At 29.1% G+C, this 25016-nt stretch overlaps 1 protein-coding gene across 3 annotated transcripts in view; it reads right to left on the reverse strand.

Annotated features, from left to right (window-relative positions):
- LOC136974407 (transcription elongation regulator 1-like) overlaps positions 1–25016 on the reverse strand; it is a 157231-nt gene that overhangs the window by 43111 nt on the left and 89104 nt on the right. For all 3 annotated transcript variants that reach the window (XM_067269277.1, XM_067269276.1, XM_067269275.1), the window contains 3 exons: positions 16319–16526; positions 10411–10619; positions 6419–6569 (listed from right to left, as the gene is read on the reverse strand). In XM_067269277.1, the coding sequence (XP_067125378.1) occupies positions 6419–6569; positions 10411–10619; positions 16319–16526 (568 nt within the window). The remainder of the gene's footprint in view (positions 1–6418; positions 6570–10410; positions 10620–16318; positions 16527–25016) is intronic.

Consider the following 25016-nt stretch of genomic DNA (forward strand, 5'->3'; position numbering starts at 1 on the left):
TATGTAAATTAACATGTTTCTTGAATCAATTAATGAATGAATTAATGTGTCCAGCTTACATTTCGTTCAGTATTAACTAATTTTATAAATTATCATATGTATTCCAGAAGATGTCAAAAATATAAAAATTATTTTTATTTTTTTTTTTAAGTGTAGTGTTTTTATATTAATATAGCATTGTAAAGATTATGAAAATAAATGGTAGCATATAATTTTCAATATATATATAATTATATTTACATTTCTTGAACCCACAATAAATTAAAATCATACTAATAAATTAAATTATAACATAAATAATAAAAATGAAAAAGTATAATACTCTCAACTTAGTCAAAATGTGAAATCTCCTAAAAAATTAATCAACAAAGTAAATAATTAAAAATCATTTTATATTGCTTTTAATTAACATAAAAACTGTTTAAAAGTACAATATTTGTGAAATTTATAGAAATCTGTAAAGCAAATTTTAGTTAGAATATCAACATATTAATTCAGATTTTAATTTATATATTAAAATATAATACATGAAATTATTATTAAAATATAATAAAAAATTTCATTACATTCAATTTTGTATTTCATAAAATTATTTAATGTTTAATGCATTTATATGAAAACTTTTAATAAAAATTATATATACTTATGAATAAAAATCAATACTATAATAATTAATATAACAATGTTATAAAAAAAATAAGTTTCCCTGACCAACTATTATATTTTGAAAATTAAATACAAATGAACACAACTTTCTTAATGCATTAAACATTAATTTATAATAAAACTATTAAAAAATTTTTAAATTTATTTTAAAAAATAATTTAATATTTTGTTTAAAATTTTACTTCATGATTAGAATATTAAATTTTAAATATTTTTTAAATATAAAATTTAATAATATTGCCATTGACATATATTAGATATTTCAACTTAAATATGAGAGAACTCAAATTTATAAGAATATAAAACTCAGGAGATACCATATATTGTTAATGTTTGAAATGTTATAATTTGATATAAATTTGTGTGTTATTTAATTATGAGTAGTGAAGCAAATCTTTCATAAAATATTAAAGAATGTCATTTTTAAAATTTTGTCTAAAACAAGAAAAAAACATATTTAGTTTTAAAAACAGGAAAACATTATAAAATCAATAATGACTGATTTAATTTTTTGCATTAAGTATCCTGTCAAATTATTATGAATGTATTCATAAATTTTTCAAAATGTTTTCAAGAGTTTAATATATTATAAACAAATAAATATATGACGGTCATTAACAATAAAGCAGATTTCATTAATTCAGATATTATTATGCATAATTTCTTTCAACTGTGTCTCAAATTCCTATATACTTTGTAGAAAGATTTTGAAAATAAAATTTTAGAAAATTCTAAATGTCAGAAGTTCAGGCTAACAAAGTAAATACATTAAACTCTAAAAATCATTATCATAGATATTTACATATATCAGTAATGCTTGCTATGTTTACTAATTTAGTATAATCTATCAATAAACCATAAGGAATTACAACAGATGTCCACTTTTTATACATGGAAATATATTTTAATATATTTTATTTGTTTAGAAAATATAAAAAAAACTACTTTTATTTTTCTGTTTATCTAAAAAGTGTTTATAAAAGAAAAATAAAAATTAGTGGTGGGACGATTAATTGAAATTGGAATCGGAAAAATCAGATGTTTTCCAATAATTGGAATTGGAACTGAGCAACAATTCTTGTCGCAATTTCAAATTCTTAAAACAATTCTTCCACATTTAATAAGAAAATTAATTATTTGTTTCAATTGAAGATTAAAAATATTTAAAATTACAATATTAGCAATTAAGTACTATATTAGTTTATTGGAAATTTTCATGCTAATAAAGCAGAGAGTATGCGACTCTCCATACACGAGGAAATGTCTATCGTGACAAACTTTTCTTTCGTATAGTGAAAACGGCAAGAGATTGCACTCGGTCGGTACTAACCGTCCTCATTTTAGGAGAGATAGAGTGACGTTAGTGATGCCACCTAGCTGGTATTAAGTCGGCTTGACCGGCAATTTCAAATCAAAGCCGGCAGTTGACAAGAATATTTAAGTGTTGGCAAAGCAATTTAAAATATAACCAAAATTAAAATTAATTAAAATCAAATCAATTCAAACATAATGATTCAGAAAGTGTGGATAAAGCACTTGTCTGACTTCAGTGATTTGGTTATATTTCATCCAGACAGAGTTGGGTCTCTATAGCACTTTTTTGTAAAGTGTTAGTTTCAGTTTCAGTTTGCAGTGACAGAATATTTTGCTTTTAATATGTATATATAGATATAGATTATTTTTGATATTTAGTATGTTTACTTATAATGATAAAACAAATTTCTCATTATATTTATGAAAGTTTTTATGATTTACAGTTGATGCTGTAATACTGCACATTAGAATTTCAAATGCAATTCAATTGATTCTAAGTAGTAATACTTGCTTGCACTAAGTCTACTGCCATTTTGAGTTTTAAAAATTGATTTTTCAAGATGAGTCCATCCAGATCTTTGTCTGATTCTACTTTTCCTCCAAAAAAAAAAACCTAGCTTAAGTGAATAGATTCAAAACTTGGTGAACTCATTATGATGATAATGGCGTTTGTTCAGCTCATTGCATCATTTGCCGAACCTCATTTAGTGCTAAATATGATAGAATTAAAGCATTTATGAGAAATATGGGGAAGACGGTCCTAAACTTCAAACATGTCGAACATGGTTCAAAAAGGTTCCGTTCAGGAAATTTTGAATTAAAGAATATAAAACGAGAATGCTTATGAAGCACCTAAAACGTCCATTTACACACAACAGTGACGTGCCGGCACAATGCAGTGAATTTTTACCCGTGGGAAATCGTCGACTTAGTTTTAAACCACCCTGTCCAGACTCGTCCGTCACAGTGCTGTGCAGTGGCACGACCATACTGGAAAAGTACATTTGGCAGAAACGATATTTTCACTGATGGTAAATTTTGTTTTCCAATGGATGGCAAACATTTAATTGAAATCGTGCATCAACACCCTGTTCTATTTGATTTATCTCATTTGAAATACATGGACATTGGGTACAAAATGAATATTTTCTCTGTTTTCTTTAATAAAATATGAAATGCACGTTGGGACATTTGAAAATATTCAAAAAATATAGATTCGTCATCTCAATTTTTTATAAAGAGTATGAAACTCCCATTCTATTGATATTTTTTGTCCATGATTGATGTACCCACTTGCGGCACTTTCTTGATTGCATTTCTTTTTCTTCTTCATCCAAACATATATCCATCATAGCCAATTCATCCTCAGAAAAGTCCATAACCACTCACTGACAGCACACATGACCACTCACTGACAGCACGGTCACATCACTGTTGTGTGTAAATACTCATCACTGTGCCGTGCTCGACGTCACTGTGCCGGCACGACACTGTTGTGTGTAAACGGACCTAAAAGCTGTCAAAATAGAAAAGTTGTGGGAAGAAATTGTTAAAAATTGACAAGTAACACACAATATATATAGAACCAATCATAACAAAACAAAGCACTGAAAGCATACAAGAGTAATGCAAATGCAAAAATGACTTGGGTGCACAATAGATTGCATTTACACTTCAAGTGCATTCTTCCACTGTGTGCATAGTCTGAACTTTGCAACAACAATCAAATTCCAAAGAAAATTTTTGTCAAATTTAGCATTTGAAGAATGAGGTATCACTTAAATTGAAACATAACTCTTGTTACACAATCAAAATTATTAAAATAAAAATTGAAAAATGGTAAGCAATGCCATTTAAATTACATTTATTTATAATTTTCTGCCCTTTGTTTAATTTTTAGATTAGTTCATTGAACACCTGCTATAAGACTGAGGGTGAGAAAGATTCAGAAAAATGGCTTGGTGCAATTCCTTTTGGAGCATTTTATGATGCTCTCTTCCATGCTGCATTTTATAATTCTTCACATTAAGAATTAATATTAGTTTTGAAATTCTTATTTCTAAAATTTTTTTAAATAAAAATTAAAAATGTAAAGTTAATATTAAGTAAAAATTCTCAATTTGAAACATTGTTAATGAATACAGGAGAAGTTCTTAGTTTTAGTCATTATTATAATTATTATTTTGCTGACATAAAAATGTAGTTCTCAAGCAGTGAGTAAGAAATGTTGCACGTAGGGACGTCCCAATACTGCCAATACCAAATCAATACTTTCCTTCAATACCAAGTACTTTTTGTACTCTATACTTTTGGTGCAATACTGATATTGATACTTTGCTTCAAGTATCGGATCTGGTATCATTACATTTTTCACAGAGAGATAAAGTCTGACAGAAACCAGATTTTGCAACCAAATCAGAAACCAAAATGGAATTTTACACTATTTCCAATTAAGTTAAACTTATCAATATATAAAAATATTAATGACCAAAAATCAATAATTTATTACATCATATTTTATTTCCAGAATCTATATATGCTTTGAGTTCAGATTACTATTTAAAAATAAATATTTAGTTAAATGTTATGCAATACTTTTGTTTGTTAATCAACTTGGAAGACCAGTGATGTTTAAAATGAGCTACAATTTGTATATAGTTGTTTGCACTGATATTTATAAAACATGAACACAATAAGGAACTTTTAATACATTAGAGACATTATTTTACTTCTTCACCAACAATTTCTTATCCACCCCTATCCCACATGTAGTAGAGCCTATTCTGAGGGCTGTAGATCATGGGCTCTTTTTATGTATATAAGACATCATACAAGTACAAACTGAAGCATTGACTGACACACTGACTTTGTTCCAGATAGCCAAAATTGAATTCCCTGGAGTAAAACCAACAAAATATTAATTTCAGCTCTTGGATTCACTCAGCTTTCACTGTAATAAGTACAGTACCTACTCAGCAGTAAAAATAACTGTAAGGCAACACAACAGACTGCACAGAAACAGCTGGCAAGATTTTCAGTTTTGAAACCCAATGCCAATACTGGCCAGTATACTTTAAGCCCGATACCAGTGTCAATACTTTAAAACTACCGACGATACCGATATCAATAATTTTGTGGTGTCGGGAATCCCTAGTTGCATTTATGGGTGAATGGAAGATGTGAAAGTAATTTTATTAGTAGTGAGTAGGATAGTTAGAGGTTAATGTCAAGTCTTACAAGTTAGACTGTTTATGTAACATCTGATCATTGTGCAAACTTAGATGACTTAGCTACAGCAGATTCACTTGTGTGTGTCCTGACAATGGACTTTGTTGTCTGAAAATACTTAACAAAATCTTGTATTAAAGTGAACTCCAGTAAAGTCCAGTAAAGCAGATTATTGTTTGTTATATTTTGAACATAATTTGGTTATAATAGTAGTCAAACATAAAAATGTTTCATTTATCAGTTTCAGATTATTAGAACTATCTGATGAACTCTTTGTCACAGATTTAAATTTAATAGAAAGTAATGATTAATAGTAATAAATGATGATAATTTGTTTTACTTATTTATTTATTTGAATTAAAAATGTTTATCATCTACTACTAATACAAAATTATAAATTCAGAACAGCATACATGATTAAAAATAAACTAATAATAAATTTATATTTAAATTATTGTCATTTTATAATTATTTCAATTAATTATGGCTAAACTGATTGTTTTAATAATATAAATTTCATTTGATTGATTAATTCCAATTACATGAAAATGACTAACATGAAAGTACAATAATATACATAATGATAATTAACAGTAAAAATCTTTTTAATTTATATATCTTATAATCATTTAATTTTGATTTTGCACACATTTTATCTTTATTTCAAATCATTATTTGTGTATGTCAGATGACAAAAAATAATTTGGTACTGAAAATGAAAAAAGTCAATGTAAATAAAAAATATAATATAAAATATGATATTAAAAATTAAACAAAATTTGTTTTTTATTTATTTATACTTTTCAATTAATTATTTATATATAATAAGTTATGAAAAATAATAATCAATTAAACATGTAATGTTTTAATCATTTTTAAAAGCAAATTGTGAAATTATGATTATCTTGCAGTTTGCAGTTTTAATTATAATATATATATGGTATATTACAAAAAATATATAAATTCAAGTTCTCTCATATCAAAGAATGCTATGCAATGTGAAATTTTAGGAGCAATAATTTATAATAAAAATATGTAATTTATATTTATAAATACCCTATATGAAAATTTTAAAATCAATTTAAAGTATTACATTTAAAATACATTACTTAAGATTATTTGTAATTTATTGAGCTCCTTTATTCAAATTTCATAGCATTTATAAAATTCTGTTTAGTAAAAACTGAAAAAAATAATTTCTTTTACTAACTTTCTCTCGATGACTGGAACGTTCTTCTCTTTCTTTCTTCCTTAATTCCTGAAGATAATCACTAAATAAACTTTCTCGTTCTCTCATTTTCTCTATATTCTTGAATCGTTCATCTTTTCCATATTTCTGGGCAAAATCACTAAAAATTGACCTTAAAAAAAAAAAAAAAACAATTTATAAGTAAATAAAACATTGTTGAAACTGTTATTTATAGTTATATTTTTATTCTTCTTTGTGCATAATTGTTCTTTTTTATTTTAAAATAGATAATTTTCTTAAACTACTTATAAATAATTTTATAATCTATGCACTTTACTTTTTAAGTAAATTCAAAATGCTGCAATAATTTTGTGGCAGTATAAAAACGTTTTATATTGTCATAAGATGATAAGAACTTTTTAAATGACATAAATTGATATTTTCTATTAAGTTGAATGAGATAAATTTAACACTGCAGAATTGCAGTGTACTATGTTAATAATTACAGATAAAAAGTAGTGATCAAATTTCATAATGTTGTTATCTCATGTTTGTGTAATAGTCTATATCAGGTTTTCTTAAACAATCTAGAACCTTACAGAATATTCTACAACCTTCTGGAGCATTCTAGGGCCTAGATTAGGGTGGCAAACCTATGGCACATAAGGAGAAATAATCTGGCACATAACATATACAATTTCAATTTATCATCTGCATTTTTCAATCATCTGCTTTTGATTTATCACCTGATCATCCTTTCTTTCAATTGGTTTTTTTTACATTTATTCTATGAAAGCATATTTGTTTAAAAAGGTTTGCCATCCCTGGCCTAGACTATAAATTGAGGCCATTTGATATTGATTTCATTGTTAGTGCTGATGCTGACATTAAAGATGAAATAATCACTTTTGCAATGGACAAACTGAATCATCATCAATTGCAATGATTACAGAGAACTTCTGGAAATCTCAATCATTTTTCTTGGAAGTGAACCTCATTGTGAAATTAGATTTCTTACTCCTGGTCTAATGCATAAGGCTTGTTGGATGGCCAAAGCCATTTATGCAATCAAAATATGGATGTTTTCAAGGCACAGAAGCTAGGATACAATACATAGCAATTTTTATTGTGAGATTCTATTTGAAGGCACAGTTTGAAACTCCCATTTCCAATTGCTGTGCCTTTAAATGACATGCTTCTGTTGAAGAACCTCTAACAGTATAAGACTGTAAACTCTACAGTTGCCAATACTGGTTTGAAGAAGCTTGCTGGTCATCTGTTGTATCTCAGCAGAGTGGTAGTTGCTTTTGGTTTCTTTGATAAAGAAGTCCTAATAGATACAAAAGCCAAAATGAAAGTAATGAGAACACTCCAAAGCAAGTGACGGTTGATCGGGATAGCATCTTGGAGAAAAATTTGGACTATCTTGTGTCAGCCAACCAAGATTTTTTTAATATACTTACTTGGTCTTGAGTCAAAATTCATAAAACTGTATCTTACTCTTGCCTTCAGTGAGGAACTACATTGTCACAGAAAAGAATATTAGGTCCATCAAACACAATAATGATACAGTATAACACAGAGCTGCCCTGATTGAGAAATACAATTGATTGAACATCCAGCATAAACAGCAAAACCAATTTCTTTTGCAGGTTGTCAGTATTCACCAGAAGAAATATCTGAACTTTAGGAAGAGAATGCTTGCCACTAACTATTAATATCCCACTGTGTGAATATTGTTATGTTTATAAACATTGCAAAAAGTTCACTGAGTTCAGCATTATATCCACATTTGCTTGTCACAAGTATTTCTAATGCAGTTGCACTCCTCGGAATTGAGTGAGAACCCCACTCCAACGACACTACGGAAAGCAAGAAGAATCATCGCACTACCAGGAGTTTCCACAATGCTAACTGGGCCTCTTGGTCCCTCCCCCCAACGTTGCGTGTCCTAGGTTGTTCTTCCAACCAAAAACCCATAAAGCAAATTGGCCACTACACCTGCTAGTAAACAAACAGTCTCATCCCACCTACTATTTAGAGAAAGCGCTCGCTAAATTTCTGCACGCCATAGTTCCGGATTCCCCACACGTTACTCCCTCTTCTGTTATTGCCAAGTCCACCATTGCATCAAGCATCGGAGTTCTACCATATGACGCCTACACCTTCTACAAGCTAGATGTAATTTCTTTATACCCTTCTGTACCGACCTTTGAGGCTGTAATGCTGGCTAACTCTCTCCTACTAAAAAACGGCTTCAGCATTCAGCAGGTACTTGATTTACGAGATACGCTCGTTTTCGTCACTGAGCATAACTACTTCCGTTTCAACGAGAGAATTTATTTACAAAAGCAAGGGGTCCCCATGGGCTCTCCTTTATCTGCCAGCTTAGCGGAACTCATTATGAGAGAGACAGAGTGCAGAACGTTTGATTCCCCACTTGCTATCCGCTACCCGCGCTTGTATCTGCGCTATGTAGACGACATCTTAGTAGCGTGGGAAGACACAGAGGAGGCCTTTCTTACCTTTAAGCAACACCTCTCAAGTGTATACCCTTCCATTAATTTTACCTGGGAGAAAGAGAACGACGCTGCAATAACGTTCTTAGACCTGCATATAGGTAAGTCTCCAAAAGGTCTACAGTCTCAGTAGACCACAAGTCCAACATAGCTCCGTACATCATCCTAGCAAAGGCCTTTCAGCCTTCTCGATATGTCAACGATGCCATTGCCTCCCTCATAAGAAGGGCATTTTTGCTTTCTTCCACGCAAGAGCTGGCCAATATCGGGTTAGATAACATCAGTTTGGCAGTATGCACGGCTGGCTTCTCACGTGCAGAATTTACATGTGTGCTCAGTAGGGTAAAGAAATCATTGTTTCCAAGCACCACACTAAGCAGCAAGAGGGAGGTTTCAGTGATTCAAACATCGTTGCCATACCTCGGACCCTTCTCTATACGTATCTGCAGAATATTTAGGAAGCGCAACCTGGTACTACCATTAGCTCCACTACCAAGCTTCTGTGTAACAACAGAGACAAGTTCACCATGCTCAAGAATTCAGGGGTCTATCCTGTCCCACTGGAAAATCTAGCAACAGGAGTAAGCACACGATATATCGGGGCCACCACCAGAATGCTTGCCAGCCGCCTTGCCGAGCACCAAGACGATGTGGTGAGGGGTAGGCACACCACAGAGCTGGCAAAAAAGGCTCTCGAACAAGGTTACAATCCGCTATGGTCGCAAGCGCATATGCTCAAGTGCTGCAATGACAGAAAAATAGTTTTCATCTGGGAATCCCTCCTTACCACCACGCTAGAAGCATGCAACATTCCCATTCTTGATCTGCCCAATGTTTGGGTCACGTTATTCAAGCGTTTAAGCGTGTTTTAGCGTTATCTAATATACGATTAGTGTGAGTGCGGGTCTGCACATGCGTGGCCTTGCTAGTCGCGGAGCCAAATGCTCGATCGGCTTCTGAACGTTTTGAATTTTCGCTTTACGTTCTTAATGGCTTTGGTAAAGCTTAATGCATTCTATTCTGCATCGGATTAGTTCTTTTTTAAAGTTTTTTGGCAAATTTATGCACTCGCCTGAAGACAACGACAGTAAGGTTTGTCGAAAGTACTTGCGACAAGCAAATGTGGATATAACGCTGAACTCAGTGAACTTTTTGCAACGTTTATATGGTATTTGGCGTGAAAATTATCGTACCGATAGTTATGTTTATCTTGTGACATTGTTGCATGGAAATTACCAACTATAAATTTTAAATGCTTAGTACTGTATTACCTTGTATTTTGCTTAAAAGAAAGAAAATTTAGTGTTTCAAACTTTGGTAGCAACCTCTGGAGTTACCAAATTTCAAAAATATTACTTTTTTCAATATTGGAACAAGTTAGCTAAGTGCTCCTATGCAAACAACAACTTTTGTTTTTAGTCCCAATAATAAGAATCATCCTAATATAATGTATTAATCTACTTATTTTTTGCAATATAGAAAAGTAAGACATACTTGCTAGTGAGTAAAGCTTCTTCTAATAACTTTCGAAATTCTTCTTTCCTTTCTTTCATCTTGTTTCGTTTTTCCCGTCTTTCTTCTTCTGCTCTTTCTTTCACATAGCGATCAAATACTTGTTTCCGCTCTTTTGATGTAAGAAGAAGATATCGCCTATCAAAAACAATCTTGTGAAGTTCTTTTTCCCAAGTTGAAAATGCTGATACCTAAAAGGAAGCAAAAATAAATAAATGTGGCAGATATTAAATGCTAAATGATTTTAATGTAAATAAAGAATTTCTAAATACAAATATTGTTATTACATTTTTTTAAAAATTCAATTCATTATAGATTAAATTTAGAGTTAGCATTAAACAAGCAAAAGTCTAAATATCAATTAAAAAATAGAAATGAAAAAGCTTTATTCATGTGTAAGTATATGGTATAATTATTAATTTTGTATTCATTCAAAAATAAGTTTCCTTTATCAATTTTCAAAGCCTGGTTATACTGTAGGTTAAAAAAAAAAAAAAAAAACTAGGTATTGGTAAGCATATCTTTCTTCTTGGGATGTGTTGTGTTTTACCCACAAAAGTGCACATTGTATAGTACATAAACAGCAATAGTCAGAAATTATTACAAAGTGCAGAGCCTGTCTACCCAATACACCAAGATACAAGACGGTAAACAGACATGTCGCAGACATGGAAAAATGACAAAGTGCCAGCATTTCTACCTCCATAGAATGGAAGTAGCCAGGTTTCCTGGTCAAAAAGAAGTTCAAGATGACCTGATCATCAGGCAAGATTCTTCTAATGATGTTCTGGGATGTAAAGGAGCACTGTAGCTGGACTTCTTAGAAAATGGAACTGTTAATGCCAACAGGTGCTGCAACATACTGATATGACTAAAAGTTGCCATTTGACAAAAGAGGCCAGCCTTCTAAGTTGAGGAGTCATCTTTGATGATGTGAAGCCCCTAAACAGCAGCAGCAGCAACAGCATCCTATATCACTAAAATGTTGGGAATGTCTTTACCATTACCCTTACATTTGGACCTTGCACCAAATAACTTCCACCTCCCAGCTTTGATGGAGGCACTAGGAAAGCAGTGTATCATCAGCAATAAAGAAATGAAAGAAGTTGAAACTTTGTCCTTATGTAGGGCATAAATTTGTACAAGAGGAGTTTGTTTAACCTTGTAAAGCAATCAAATGCATCAATATAAGCGGAATCTATATCAAACATATAGTAAGAATGCCTTTTCCTATGCATAATATAGTTTGTTTCCAGAATAAAAATTCCTGACTTTGTAAATTCATTTTAGTACTGCTATTTGTATCTTCAAATTCAGTAAATCTTGGCACTACATTGTAAAGAGTAATTAAGTTATAAGAAATAAAAATAAAATGTCTTCTTCTGGAAACTAACATTTATTTTACCATTAACATTTTCAGCTGTCTTAGATCAGCATCAGCTAACATAAAGAACATAAATATTTGAAAAATTAAATTTCAGTTATGAACATTATGAAACAAATAACAGTATTTATATTTACAATAAATAACTTTAATTTAAACTTTTAAATCTGGATTCTTCCTTTTACTCAACTTTTAAATTTCCTGACTTTCCCAACATATTTTTCAATAAATATATACTATTTTAACATCATAAATCAACAAATCACAAAGCTTTATATTAGGTGGCAAACAAATCCTTTCATATAAAATGTAACTCCCGAAAAGATATATTTGATATTTGAAATGCTGTTTTGAATAATAATAAAATGTATGCTAGCTTTCAGACTCAAGAATAAATTTTTATGAAAAAACAGAATGTATAATTTCTTTACACATACCACGTAAGTTTTGTTTTCTATTTTAATTGAATTTATTATAAAATTTGCCTTCATTCAGTTACTTCAAATTCTTTTCATAAGTAAAGATGTATATATTCTACATATACACTTGTGAAAAAATCTAAATAAAAACTACATAATAAACAAAGTTTGAGGATTTTGAGGAATATATTTATAATTATCAACATAACTTTTTTTTTTTAAAGACATATTGTAATAAAAATTAATTATACTTTCTTATTAATATATATCTCAATATTTTTTCTATTAATTTAATTTTTTTCTTTCCATCAATGAATGATAAATGAATTGATAAAAATCATCAGATTATATAATATTAGTACTCATTTTTAAAAATTATCTGAAATAGTTAATGCTTTTTAAGAAATTTTTTATAGTTAACTGTTTATCTAATAAATCATCATCATTTATAGATAAGCTTTATATAGTATTTTTTTCCAGAAATAAATTTGAAACAATCAATTTATAACATTTGCTGCTGTTATTACAAAATTAAATAAATTTGTAGTAATTGTTTGACCATCATGAATAAAGTCAAATTTTAATATTTTTGCAAGTGATAAGATGAAGTGTTATTTTGCATTATAAAATCACATTATTTCAAAGTTGTGTAAAATAAGGCTTCTGAAATCCAGTCTGATTCTCACACTGACTAATTCCACAATGACAGGCAGAAATGATAGCATTTTGAGATTCAAACTTGTTTACGAGTAATCCGAGCTATGTTTCTACTGTAAACAAGCAGTAGGAACGGGATTTAACCAATAAGAAAAGGATTTACATCATCCTGTAAAAGAATGACAAAATTTAAACTCAAGAGAAGGCAGAGTGATGAATTTAATAATCAGTATACTACATCCAATTCAAAATGAAATTAAATTATAATTAAAAAATTTCAAACAAAAATTATTCTTTCATATTATTAGTTTTTACTAACAGCCTTTCTAACAACTAATGAAACATAGAATTGCATTAATATTCTTGCAATGGCAAAGTTGGTTGTTGATATTGCAAATTCCATCATATGTCCCTCACTTTATATAAATACCTTTTTCAAATACTGATGAATCCAGCATGGTTTTTTATGACTAATCATTATTGTCAATAAAATTCATGCAGTTACAGCCTGCATTTACACTGATAAATTCAAACTTATAATGTTTACACAAATTACGCAGTATAGTTCAATCTTAAAGTTTAATCAAATAGCTATGTTTCAAGTGGAGTAATTTATTCTTTTCAAAACTAAAATAATTGCTTGTAGAAAATAAAATTTACAAATATATGAAATCACTTTTTTAAAAGGGGAAGGGGGCAAAAAGTACTTCTGAAACTCTCTCAATCAACTTTGAACACTTCATTTCAGTGAGGATAGTATAACCCAATGAAAACAAAATAAAATGAATCATGCTGTTAAATTATATAGTTTAATTTTTATTGTGATGATAATTTCCATTTGAGTGTTGTTAATGTTTTAATAAATTAGATATGTCTATATAATGAAATATTACTTTAGAAGATTTCAAAATAAGATATCTACGCTTGCGAAAGCGTGTTGTCCTTGTAATTAATGGTCGTGTTTCTCCCGCAGGCTATGTATATCTCCAGTTTCTCTAAGTGCTTTATATGTTTGATCTCTGGAGTGGTGCATAATATAAAAACCAAAAATCTTAATAAAGTGTATGTTTTGTATTATACTACAGAAATATTACTTATTAATAAAAAATAAATATTTTCTCTCTCTCCTAACTCATATTTCAATGAATGCATCCATAATCAGAAAAATTATAACCAAAAAACATCAGATTTTAAACTTTTAACAATTATGTGGTTTACAAAACAAGTACTTGAAGAATCCAACAAGTTTTTACAAATGTTATCAGTTCAGATCACTGTGCCAAGTTTTTACAATCATACTTTTAATAGCCATTACAAGTCACGGAGACTACATATAAAGACAACGCATTCATGATGATAAATGGCCAATAAATAGGAATCGTAGCCATAAAATCTAATAGAAATATTAAACCGGTCAAAAGAAATATTTAGCTGTCAGCCAAATGGCCAAATCTGATTGAAAGAGAATATACAGACATATAATTTTCAAGCCCTTATATTTATAAAATTTTGCCATCTTAAAGAATAATATTTCAAAGGTATACATCTCTTATAAAGAAATACTGATAAAGTCTATAGTCAAATTAGCATTTAATATGAGAAGACAAATATTTTATTTTTTAAATTTTTTCTTATATCTGATGATAAAATAAAAATAAAAGTCAACTATTATATTTAATATATTTAAATTGTATATATAATTTTTAATATACATATATTAAATATATTTATTTATTTATTTACATTTGAGAAGTTTAAGTTTAGTAAGCAGAGTTAGTAAGAGAACAAAATAGCATCATTTGGGAACTACCAATATATACGACATAATGTCATATTCCAGGCTGAGAAAGCTACTTACTTTAATATGCTTTAAATTATAGTTTTCCCAAAAAATTTCTAATCTAACAAAAACTATATATGACCATTTAATTAATTTAATAAGTTTTGTTTTTATATTTCTTACTTACATAAAGCAATAACATTGGTTAAAACTCTATATTGTGTGTATATGCACATATATTGAAAAATTCAATAAGATTTTAAAACATTTTGTTTTAAAAATTCCTTCATTCAAAACTATCAATTTAGTGTCAATAAATTTTCAGAAAAACGAACGAATTCCCCGACTTTACACCACGTACGAGTTTCCCCGACTAATACAAAATTCCGATATTTTCCAGTTTTCCCAGTGAGGGAAACCCCTATAAAATATATAATTTAAATATCAGAAGAGTAAGAATAAATTAAACTAAACATTTTAAATACAATGAACTAGTTTTTACAATAACTTTCAATATAATTTTACAAATTTGAAAGCAATAATTAATAACAAGAAGGTGAACACCTCCATCACAATAAACATACATTCATACCTACATACAAAATTACTTAATGGCATTCTATTTATTATATTTTATCAACAAAGTGCTTTTGCTTTCAGACTTCATTTGTCCGTCTTCAGAGTTGATTTCCAGTTTAGATGTTTTGAATCTTTCATGAACATTTTAAAATTCTTCCAATGACTTTCAATTGAAATTCTAATTTCTGAACCAAGAAAGATGGTTCAGAATTAGAATTTAAAATAAGCTATTTTAGAAAAAGAAGAAAGTTATTTAATAAAATTTTTTAAATTTAAATTGTGGTATTCAATTAGAACATTGGCTCAAGAAATCGGTAGATAAATCTAGAATTCCAAATGAAAGTTGCTGGAAAATTTTTTAAAATGTTCTAAGTTATCTATGAAAGATTCAAAAAATCTAAACTGGAAGTCAATTCTGAAAATGAACAAAGTGCAGAAGTGCTTAGTTGAATGTAATAAATGAAAATCTGTTAATCAATTTTGAAGTATGAAGGTGAACAACTTCCTATTATTGCCATTTTTATATTCATAAATTCTCATGTAAAGTTATTAGTAGTTTTATTTTAAAAAATATAAAGGAATTATTTATTTTATAGAGAGCTATCAAAAGATGATAATAGTTATTAAAATTTTAACTAATTTTAAAACATTTCATTAATGTTTGCATTAATTTTATATATATATATAAAATTAATGCAATGTATTGTTGACTAGAATTTTTTAAATTAAAATATATATATATATATATATATTTTAAATTATTTATAATACAAAACAATTTCTATTCACCAATACATATTAATAGAACTTTAGTAAAAATAAAAACAGTAAAATCTAACAAAAAAAGTATTTAAATAAATATCAACTTACTGTTTGTTTTAAAACTTAAGATATATTTATTTATTTTAAAATTTTAAATCTATCATTACCATTTTTAAAATGAATTACTATAGTTTAAATAAACAGACTTACTTCTACTCAAACTGAACAGTGCTAATTTCGGTTTGAGTAGAAGTAAGTCTGATAATTTACGGTGTGTCTAGAAGTTTTTGTATGTTTAAATAAACTTACTTCTTTTTCGGCTAACATGTCTCGAAACTGTTTCATTCGTATTTCCAAAGGAATAGTAGCTCTTTCCTTAGCAGCTTGAACTTCTGCTTCCATAGCAGCTTCTTTTCCAATATCTATCATTTTCTTCTTTAATGCTGCATCCTCTGAACCTACCTTATTATCTAGACCTATCTGAAATTTAACTTTATCTTCATACTCATCATCAGATCTGAAATAGAGCAATGAAAAATTTTCATTATGTAGTGTTTCGTAATGTTTTTACATGCTTATTTGATAAGAACCATAATTTTTAATTCTTTTAATTATATATTTAAAAAAGTCAACATTAAGAGAGTTTGTATAAATCAATAAATACTAAAAAATAATTTCAAAGAATCTTAGTTTTCAACTTAGATGAGAACAAAGATTCTTCAAATGTTTAAATTTCAGTAAATATTGGCTTTTGAATTTTAATCCTGTATTATAAAATAAATAATGTCCTAAGTCTAGTAAAATCATTAGTTGAGTAACAAATATCTTTATCTTTCTCATAACAAGGGAAATAGCTATCTCTTCTTTCTAAATCTTGTCTAATTTGTTTATATTCTTTCTGTAATAAAGCTTTTATATAATGATCACATTCTTACTCATCAAATAAATTCACTACATTTAAAAGATTGAAGCAGAAAATAAAAACCAATCACACACACACACACAGTGAAAGTCTGTTGTTTTTATGTATCAAGTAAAACATGTATTCCAAATAATCATGGCATATACTATTATGCACAAAACTAGTTAAAGCAATTAGTCAGTTTGTGTTAATTAGTCTGTTATGTTAATCAGTTAGTTTTGTTAACTAACTAATAACTGTAAATGTCTAAAACATTTGAAGTACATATTTTATTAAAAGTGTTTTCATAAATTAACACATCAAACTATCTTAACTAAAAAAACAAAAATATGCATTTTTAAAAATAAAAAGTCTAAAAATTACTTAAAATTCTCTTTTTAAACTTACGAGTTAAATTTACTCTTTTTTGCCTGACTTCAAAGAAACTCAAGACAGAAATGGAAAAAAATTGAAGTTAATAATCACTTCTTACTTTATTTAAACTTCTCGTCACCATGTGCATTTTGCTTTTTCAGCCTGATCAGTGGTTATTTTGTTTTACATTATCTGCACTCTTATATTCTATTAACACATCCCATTAACATACAAAAATATGCATATTATGTAAATGCAATTTCATAAATGTTTCCCCAATTCACTATAGTTATTAAGGATAAGTAAGAAAACTGAAAATCCCTCAACTTGTGAAATTCAGTGATACTATTTTTAAATAATAAAAATGTTTGTGTAGTGAAATTTCAGAGAAAAATTTTTGAAGTGTACAGAGAAGATAAAATCAACAAAGAAAATATGAAGAAATATCAGTTTTTACAGAAAGACATGACAAATGGTCAAGAAAATGAACAAAGAAATTCCAGAAAACAGCAATTAACAATTTCAAATAATAGTTATATTCAAACTTTAATTCATAAAGTTATTATGGAGCATCTCAATTTCAACAAGCTTTACTCTAAATCAAGGTGTCCAACCTTTTTGTTTCTCTGGGCCAAATTGGAAGAAGTCATGGAGTTTTGGGCCACAAGTATATTATATACACTTGTGGCCCAATCCTTAAATATACAAGTTTATTTAAGGATTAACATGTTTAGATTATAGTAATAAGTATTAAAACTTTATCATGAAAAAGGATATTTTAAAAAATTACTTCTACAGACACTTTCAATTTTTACTTAGAAATATATAAATTCATTTATCATCAAGGAGATAAACAAAAATTTATTTGAAAAACACAAATATTTGTTTTATTTGGGTCTCTAATTAATGAAAAATGATGAAACACCATTTTAAAGCGCATTTTTGTTCAACTAATATATTTATATATATAACGTAGCCCAAAAAGTAGCCAATGTGCCAAATTATATTTTTTATGCCAAACTAAAAAAAGGGTAGCAAAATCTTGCAATGCTGGAAGGAATACTAAATAAAGCTGGAGTTGGGACTCAAAGGATTATAGACCCAAATGTGGGGAAAGGAGAGAGAGGACAAAAGATAAAGAAGTGAGGAAAGTTGGAAAATTAAGGGTCAATATTTGCATAACAGAAGATCTATTTAACCTTTCTCACTACTGTCTTTTCCTTCCTTTCCCCGAATTTGGGTCTATAATCCTTTCAGTCACAACTCCAGCTTTATTTAGTATTCCTTCCTCATTCACACATTTCCAAATATTTGAAAATATTTCCTTTCCACTCAAAAATAAAATATGTATGAAGGTTTACGGCTTTGTGAAACTTCTTTTTTGAGTTTATGCCGTTGAAATAAATAAATAAAAAAATTTAAAAACTTGTCAGTTTTGTTTACATGTTCATTGGGCAGCATTGGAACTTGCCTCGGGCCACGTGCGACCCACGGGCTGGACACCCCTGCTCTAAATGATGATGTTAAATATTCACAAAGGAACAAACATGGTAGCTGCATTGATCTTTTTAATGTATTATCAGAAAGATGGCAACGAGTTTCTTAACCATATTGTAAATGATGATGAAACAATTTCCACATCATAGAAGAAAAAAGTAAATCTAACATATTTGGTTCCCAAAAACCAAGAAGTCCAAGCAGGTTAATGAAAAATTGCCAACCGAATATACATAAAGAATGAAAAACAAGATTTTATAGCAAGCTTTAAACCTAATGATGAGCTTTAAATTAGGACAAAAATATTAGTTAAGGTTTTGTGCCAGATATCTAAAAAGGTTGTATTTTTCATTCTTATCCAAACAGATAATAGCAACAAAAATCATGGTTATGTTTTTTGGGATTAAAGTCATTTCTTTGAAATTCATCAAAAGAAACAACCATCAATGCTAACTCCTGTAATGAAACACTAAAGAAGCTATGCTGATAAATTCAGAGCTGATAAGTGCTAATGAGGCTTACTGACAAGTGAAGTTTATTTTTTGCTTAACAATGTTTAAGTACTGTATATTGTACCATCTGTACAAAAAACATTACTCATAAATTTCAAATAAGATATTTTAAGCATCCTCCATAAACTCCCAACATAACATAAGATGATTAAAACTTGTCTCTTCATCTCAAGAACCATGGTCCCAAGTTAAAATCATATTCCATCTCCTTTACTTTCTGATACTAAATTTCTTATTTCCCTAACATTTTGTAGTCAACATGACTCAATTTTCTTCACAGCATAATTTTTCAATAATGTCACAGATATATTTTAATATTTATTTTTGTAGATACAGTAGAGCGTCGTTTATCCGAATCGATTGGGGACTGGGGTTGTTCGGATAACCGATTATGTACAAAAAAATATATTTAACCTATCCGATGTTGAAATTTTTCTCCGTTGCGTGCTGCTTCGCATTGAATTTTCGTCAATTTTAAGCATAACGAAAATTTTTATAATCATCATCGAGGCTATTGTATCATTAAAAATTTTTTCTTTATTTATTTTGTAAAAACAAAATAAATATATTGAAAAATATAAAAACAAAAAAATTATACTTTAGAAGTTAATCTAGTATCAAAAACGTTCGATTCGGCACGACACGGTCCGACCGGAAAGCTTTCGGTTAACGGACGTTTTGGTTGACTGGCTCTCGGATAAACGACACTCTACTGTATTAGGATATTCAAGTTAGCTGCATATTTATTTAACCCACCTAATAACTTTCCTTTCCCTCTTCTCATTCCCATATGACCAATATTAATTACACTATCTTCTAGTATTCAATATAGTATAAATGGGAAATGGGAAATAGAAACTTGTATGTAATTAGTTAATGGTAATTATTTTTATATTCTTATATGCAAGATATACAAGATACGGTACATCTGAACCCATCAGAAAATTTTCATACATAAACTACATACCAAACTAAATAAAAAAACTTCTAGTAAGCATGGATTTTAGGATCCATGCTTACTAGAAGTTTTTTTCTTATTTCTGTAATATGAAAAAGCAATGAAACTTTTGCAGATTCAGTAAACAGATCATCCTGCATCCACTGAAGTAATTTGCCCTCAAAAAAACAGATTATTTTTAAAATATGTACTTTAAAGATCCATGTCTATTACAACCTTACTTATTTTAGTATATAGTTTATATATGCAAATTTTCTGATACATCTGTGTCTGAATCCATCAGAATAATAATGTAATCTGTATACTATAATATCTTAAACAATTTTCAAATTAAGAGGGACAACATTTGATATTTTGGCTGTTGTATAGATTGCACCCTATGGAATTTAGGGACTGAGTATGTATTTTAACTCGGGACCAAGACGAGTTCAATGATACTTTTGGACCGGAGACCAAAAATAAGAAAATTATCATATTTACAATTTCTTGCCTTTGACAATGCATTCTTTGCCATTTTAGAGTTTTCCACTAGGTGGCATTCGACCGTTCGTGCTCCCGACGGACTCGTCCCAGAGGGGAGCCGCCGGCAGGCCGCCCAGTGTTTAACGTCACTAGTTATTGATTCGTGATAGTTCTTGAACAAAAGAAACAAAAGGAAACGTATTCTGAACTACAAGCAGCAGCACCTAGTCGAAAACTCTAAAATGGCGTAGAATGCATTGTCAAAGGCAAGAAATCGTAAATATGGTAACTTTCTAAATTTTGGTCTCCGGTCCAAAAGTAGAGTATCGTCGAATTCGTCTCGGTCCCGAGTTAAGATATATACTCAAAGTCCCGAAATTCCATAGGTTGCAACATATACAACTTCTGATATTTTTAACACATTAGAAATTGTTAAAACAATACTTAATCTTTTTAATACACAGTTTTAAATAGTGTTTAAACAAAGCTTCTACTATGTTTATCTTTAAAAAATACCTTACTGTTAAAAGTCTTTACTCCAAGTAGGTTATTCTCAATGTTTTGTTTTATGTTATAATAAATAATAGCATTTGAATTGTCAACTACTAGAAATTAAGCTTAAACATAATGATATGTAAGAAAAAAGTATTTTTTGTTTGAGAAAATTGGTTTTTCTTCCAATTTCAATAATTTGAATGCTTACTTGAGTTCACTAATGTCATACATTAGCTACATGGTCTTAAAAAATATGTTCTGTGAAGTAGCAAGAGGAAAGCTGATTTATAGTTGTATTAAGTCACTTATATTATTATTGTTCCAGTTATTTTGAGTTTTGGGGATTATGTTATGTTAAATCTCAACTGCTATTCACACTTCCAAACTAAAGAGCTTCATTTGCATAATTTCATAGTAAGATTTGAACAGTGAATAAAATTTCATCTCACTAATTTAATATTGTAATCACATTTACAAATGTAAGTAAAAAATTATCTAGAATTTTCTAAACAGATATTGATGGAGAGACAATCTAAATAAAGCCTTATTTCTGTAAGCATGTGCAGTACTTAAATCAGAATGCATAAAATAAATTGTCATGATGATATAGCAAGCTAGCTTTCACTTCTGCTGGCCAATATGAGCACTTTTCAATTCTATTTATGAACTTTATAAAATAAAGTATAAATCTGCATTGCAGTTCAATATGTTGGATTTGAAAAGCAAAAAAAATTTTTTTTAATGAAGCCAAAGTTAAACTTGTCATATAATGAATTGGCATTGTTATTCTGTATTATATCTACTATAACTACTTCAAAGACTAGCATCATTCCAAAGTTCTTATCTACTTTCACTTAATTTTCAATATTTAACACTCCTTTAAAGCATTAATTTGACAATGCTAATAATGGTTTATAAATCAACATGCAGAATGCTATATCCCTGTTTTTAAATGATAAAAATATTTTACTATGATAATTCTTTATACTAGTAATCCCTAGCTTATCCACTTTTTGAAATGTTTGTACCTTATAAGACAGTTTACATTCATTTCATATATAAGAACTTACTATACTTATCATATACTTCCACAAGATTTTATTTTTGGCACTCTTTTTTTTTCAAAAAAAAATTTAAAAAATACAATAGAAATAGTCAGTTATTTTCTTAACTTTTTGGTTAAAGTTACAAAATCAGTTCCAGAAATTTAAAATTTTACATATAATACTGATCCTTTTTTGATACCTCATTTTAGAGCCCTCTTTGTCCTGAATCCGATGCCTGTGCATCTGTTGCACCTGCCTAATTACAGCATCAAGAATAGATAGCAAAAGCTTTCAAAAGAAAGTGTACAAGAAAACATACCAAATTGTTTGAGAAATACACATTCCTGTCATACTTAACTGCATAAAATTTATCAGTGAATTTAGTTGCTTAAAATGTGGAGTATTAACATATTCATATTGAAGAACATATACTTGTAAGTTTTTAATGGAGATGGTTCCATCTGGAGTAACCACTTTTATTAAGCAGTCTATGGAGAGAAGAGCATCATACGGGTTTGTTATAATAAAGAAATCGGGAGTTCTTAATTTAAGCATAGCAGGTATAGTTTGTCATAACAGACAAAGATTTTCTAATTGACTTTTGTACATAAAGATTACATTAAAACATTCAACTTCACAAAGTAATGGCTACAAAATGCATTCCTTTTTTGCTGCAAGAGTTCAGTTCACATAAAATGAGCAATTAACCATATAAAGCATAAGAAACTCAACATCACCTTAACACCAAGGGTGAAATCAACACTAAATCCGGAACCTGTTACCGGTGTAAATCACACAAAAAAACCTCTTTGCAAACGTTTTCGAACTTTCTAAAGTAGTTCTTCCTCGGGTAAAAAAAATCCGATAAAATGCTTCAAAAAATAAAATGTAACAATTTAAAACAAAATCGAATGCTTGTTTAACGAAACTCGTCGTGATGGGCATGCGCACTCGTGGACGATGATACTTAAAGGCCACCGTCTATAAGGGCCTGCCATGCTACAGATAGATTAAGTTCGTCTTTCCGGTTGATACAGGTGGTCCCATGGCTACCCCCGTAGATGGATATGGCTTCTAGCCATTTTTACCCGAGGAAGAACTATTTTAGAAAGTTTGAAAACATTTGTGAAGAAAGGTTTTTTTCACATGATTTATACCGGTAACAGGTTCCGGATTTAGTGTTCATATAAAGCATTTTCAATTGTTACAAAAGAAACTGCCATTGGAAATATTAACGATTACATCATCAATATATACTATTTTCTGTGGAATAGTTAATCTTTCTCCACCTATATTAAGCAATAATTCTTTCTTTATTGAAACTATTAGCTATTAATAATTTAAAAGCCATCATCTGTGTGTGTATGTGTGTGAATTCCTTATAACTCCTGCAATTTTTGCTCAATTCAGATAAAATTTTGGTTATATTAATTATGTTCGAACAGAAAGTATAGGCTACTTGTTTTGTAGAAATATCAGCTATAGAATAAACTTTCTATTAATTTCAGATCAGTGATCGCACTTACATTGCAGTGATGTTAGTGACCATATTTGATTCATGCTTGATGAAGAAATTTTCCTTAAGATGCATTTTTAAATATTTTGGCAAATGGCTTATTTTAAACTTACTTCATTATATTTAAAATTTAAACTTTCAAAAAAAATAGCGGCATCATGTCACGTCTATAATTTTTTTTTTAATCTTTCCATAGTGACTACATGTCATTCTGTTAGAATATGAAGTAACGATCTAACGAGCCCAATATTTATACAGTGTTATCACTCACCTAACTAACATACATACAATTCATCTTTATTTTATCAACAAGGAATTAAAAAAACTCACTATTAAAAAAAATTAAAAAATCCTAGAGGAAAGCATGAGTAAAATTGGTCAAGTAAATAGATCTAAAAGAACAACTGAGACACTTGAAGGTTGTGAAGTCCAACTTGAGCAACATCATGTAAGAATGGCTTTGTCAAGAGCCATACTCATAAAAAGTAATCTGCCATGCTTGATGGAGGAATTTCTAGTTAAAGATAAATAAAATCCTATTTTTTAGCACATCTAATTTTTATTTAAAGTGGTTTGAAAGTTCCATGATGTAAGACAATTGAAATTTAAAATAACAATTCTCAATCCCCTTTAATAATTCAAATAACGAATACAGAGTTCTTGCAGATAACACTACTTACCGTATTTTACGGACTATAAGACGCATTTTTTTCTTTGAAAAATTGCCTCCAAAATTCAGGTGTGTCTTATAGGTATTTTTTTTTAAATTGCTTAAAAATTAAGGTGCGTCTTATAGCCCGTAAAATACAGTAATATCTTCATTGTAGATTGAAAATAAGCAAAGATGGCATTCTTCCAAATCTAGAAGGGCAAGATTCATTTGAATCTGTCCATAATAAGTTTTTAATCTGTATTTAATATCCACTTCTTCAACATAGTTTACTTCATCTTTCCAAATTAAAATATGTTCAGTTTGCTTTTGTCCTTCTCACAAGCACTTGATTTCAATCACTTCATCTCCCACAATGGCATTAGAAGAGCAACCAGAAAAAAAAAAAAAAAAAAAAAAAAAAAAGAAAGAAAGAAAGAAAGTTTGGGTGCACAACCAGGCCTAATTTTGGACAGCTGCTTCAGATCCAAACATTCTACACATTTTCTCAGTGCCATTTCTTCCCATTTTAATCCAAGTTGAGTGTATCTATTACCTCTAAAATTTTATCGTCGTTTCACATTTGATGCAACTTT

Source organism: Centruroides vittatus, unplaced genomic scaffold (genome assembly GCF_030686945.1).
Source record: "Centruroides vittatus isolate TY-2023 unplaced genomic scaffold, ASM3068694v2 contig_349, whole genome shotgun sequence".
In the NCBI taxonomy this organism is placed as follows: domain Eukaryota; kingdom Metazoa; phylum Arthropoda; class Arachnida; order Scorpiones; family Buthidae; genus Centruroides; species Centruroides vittatus.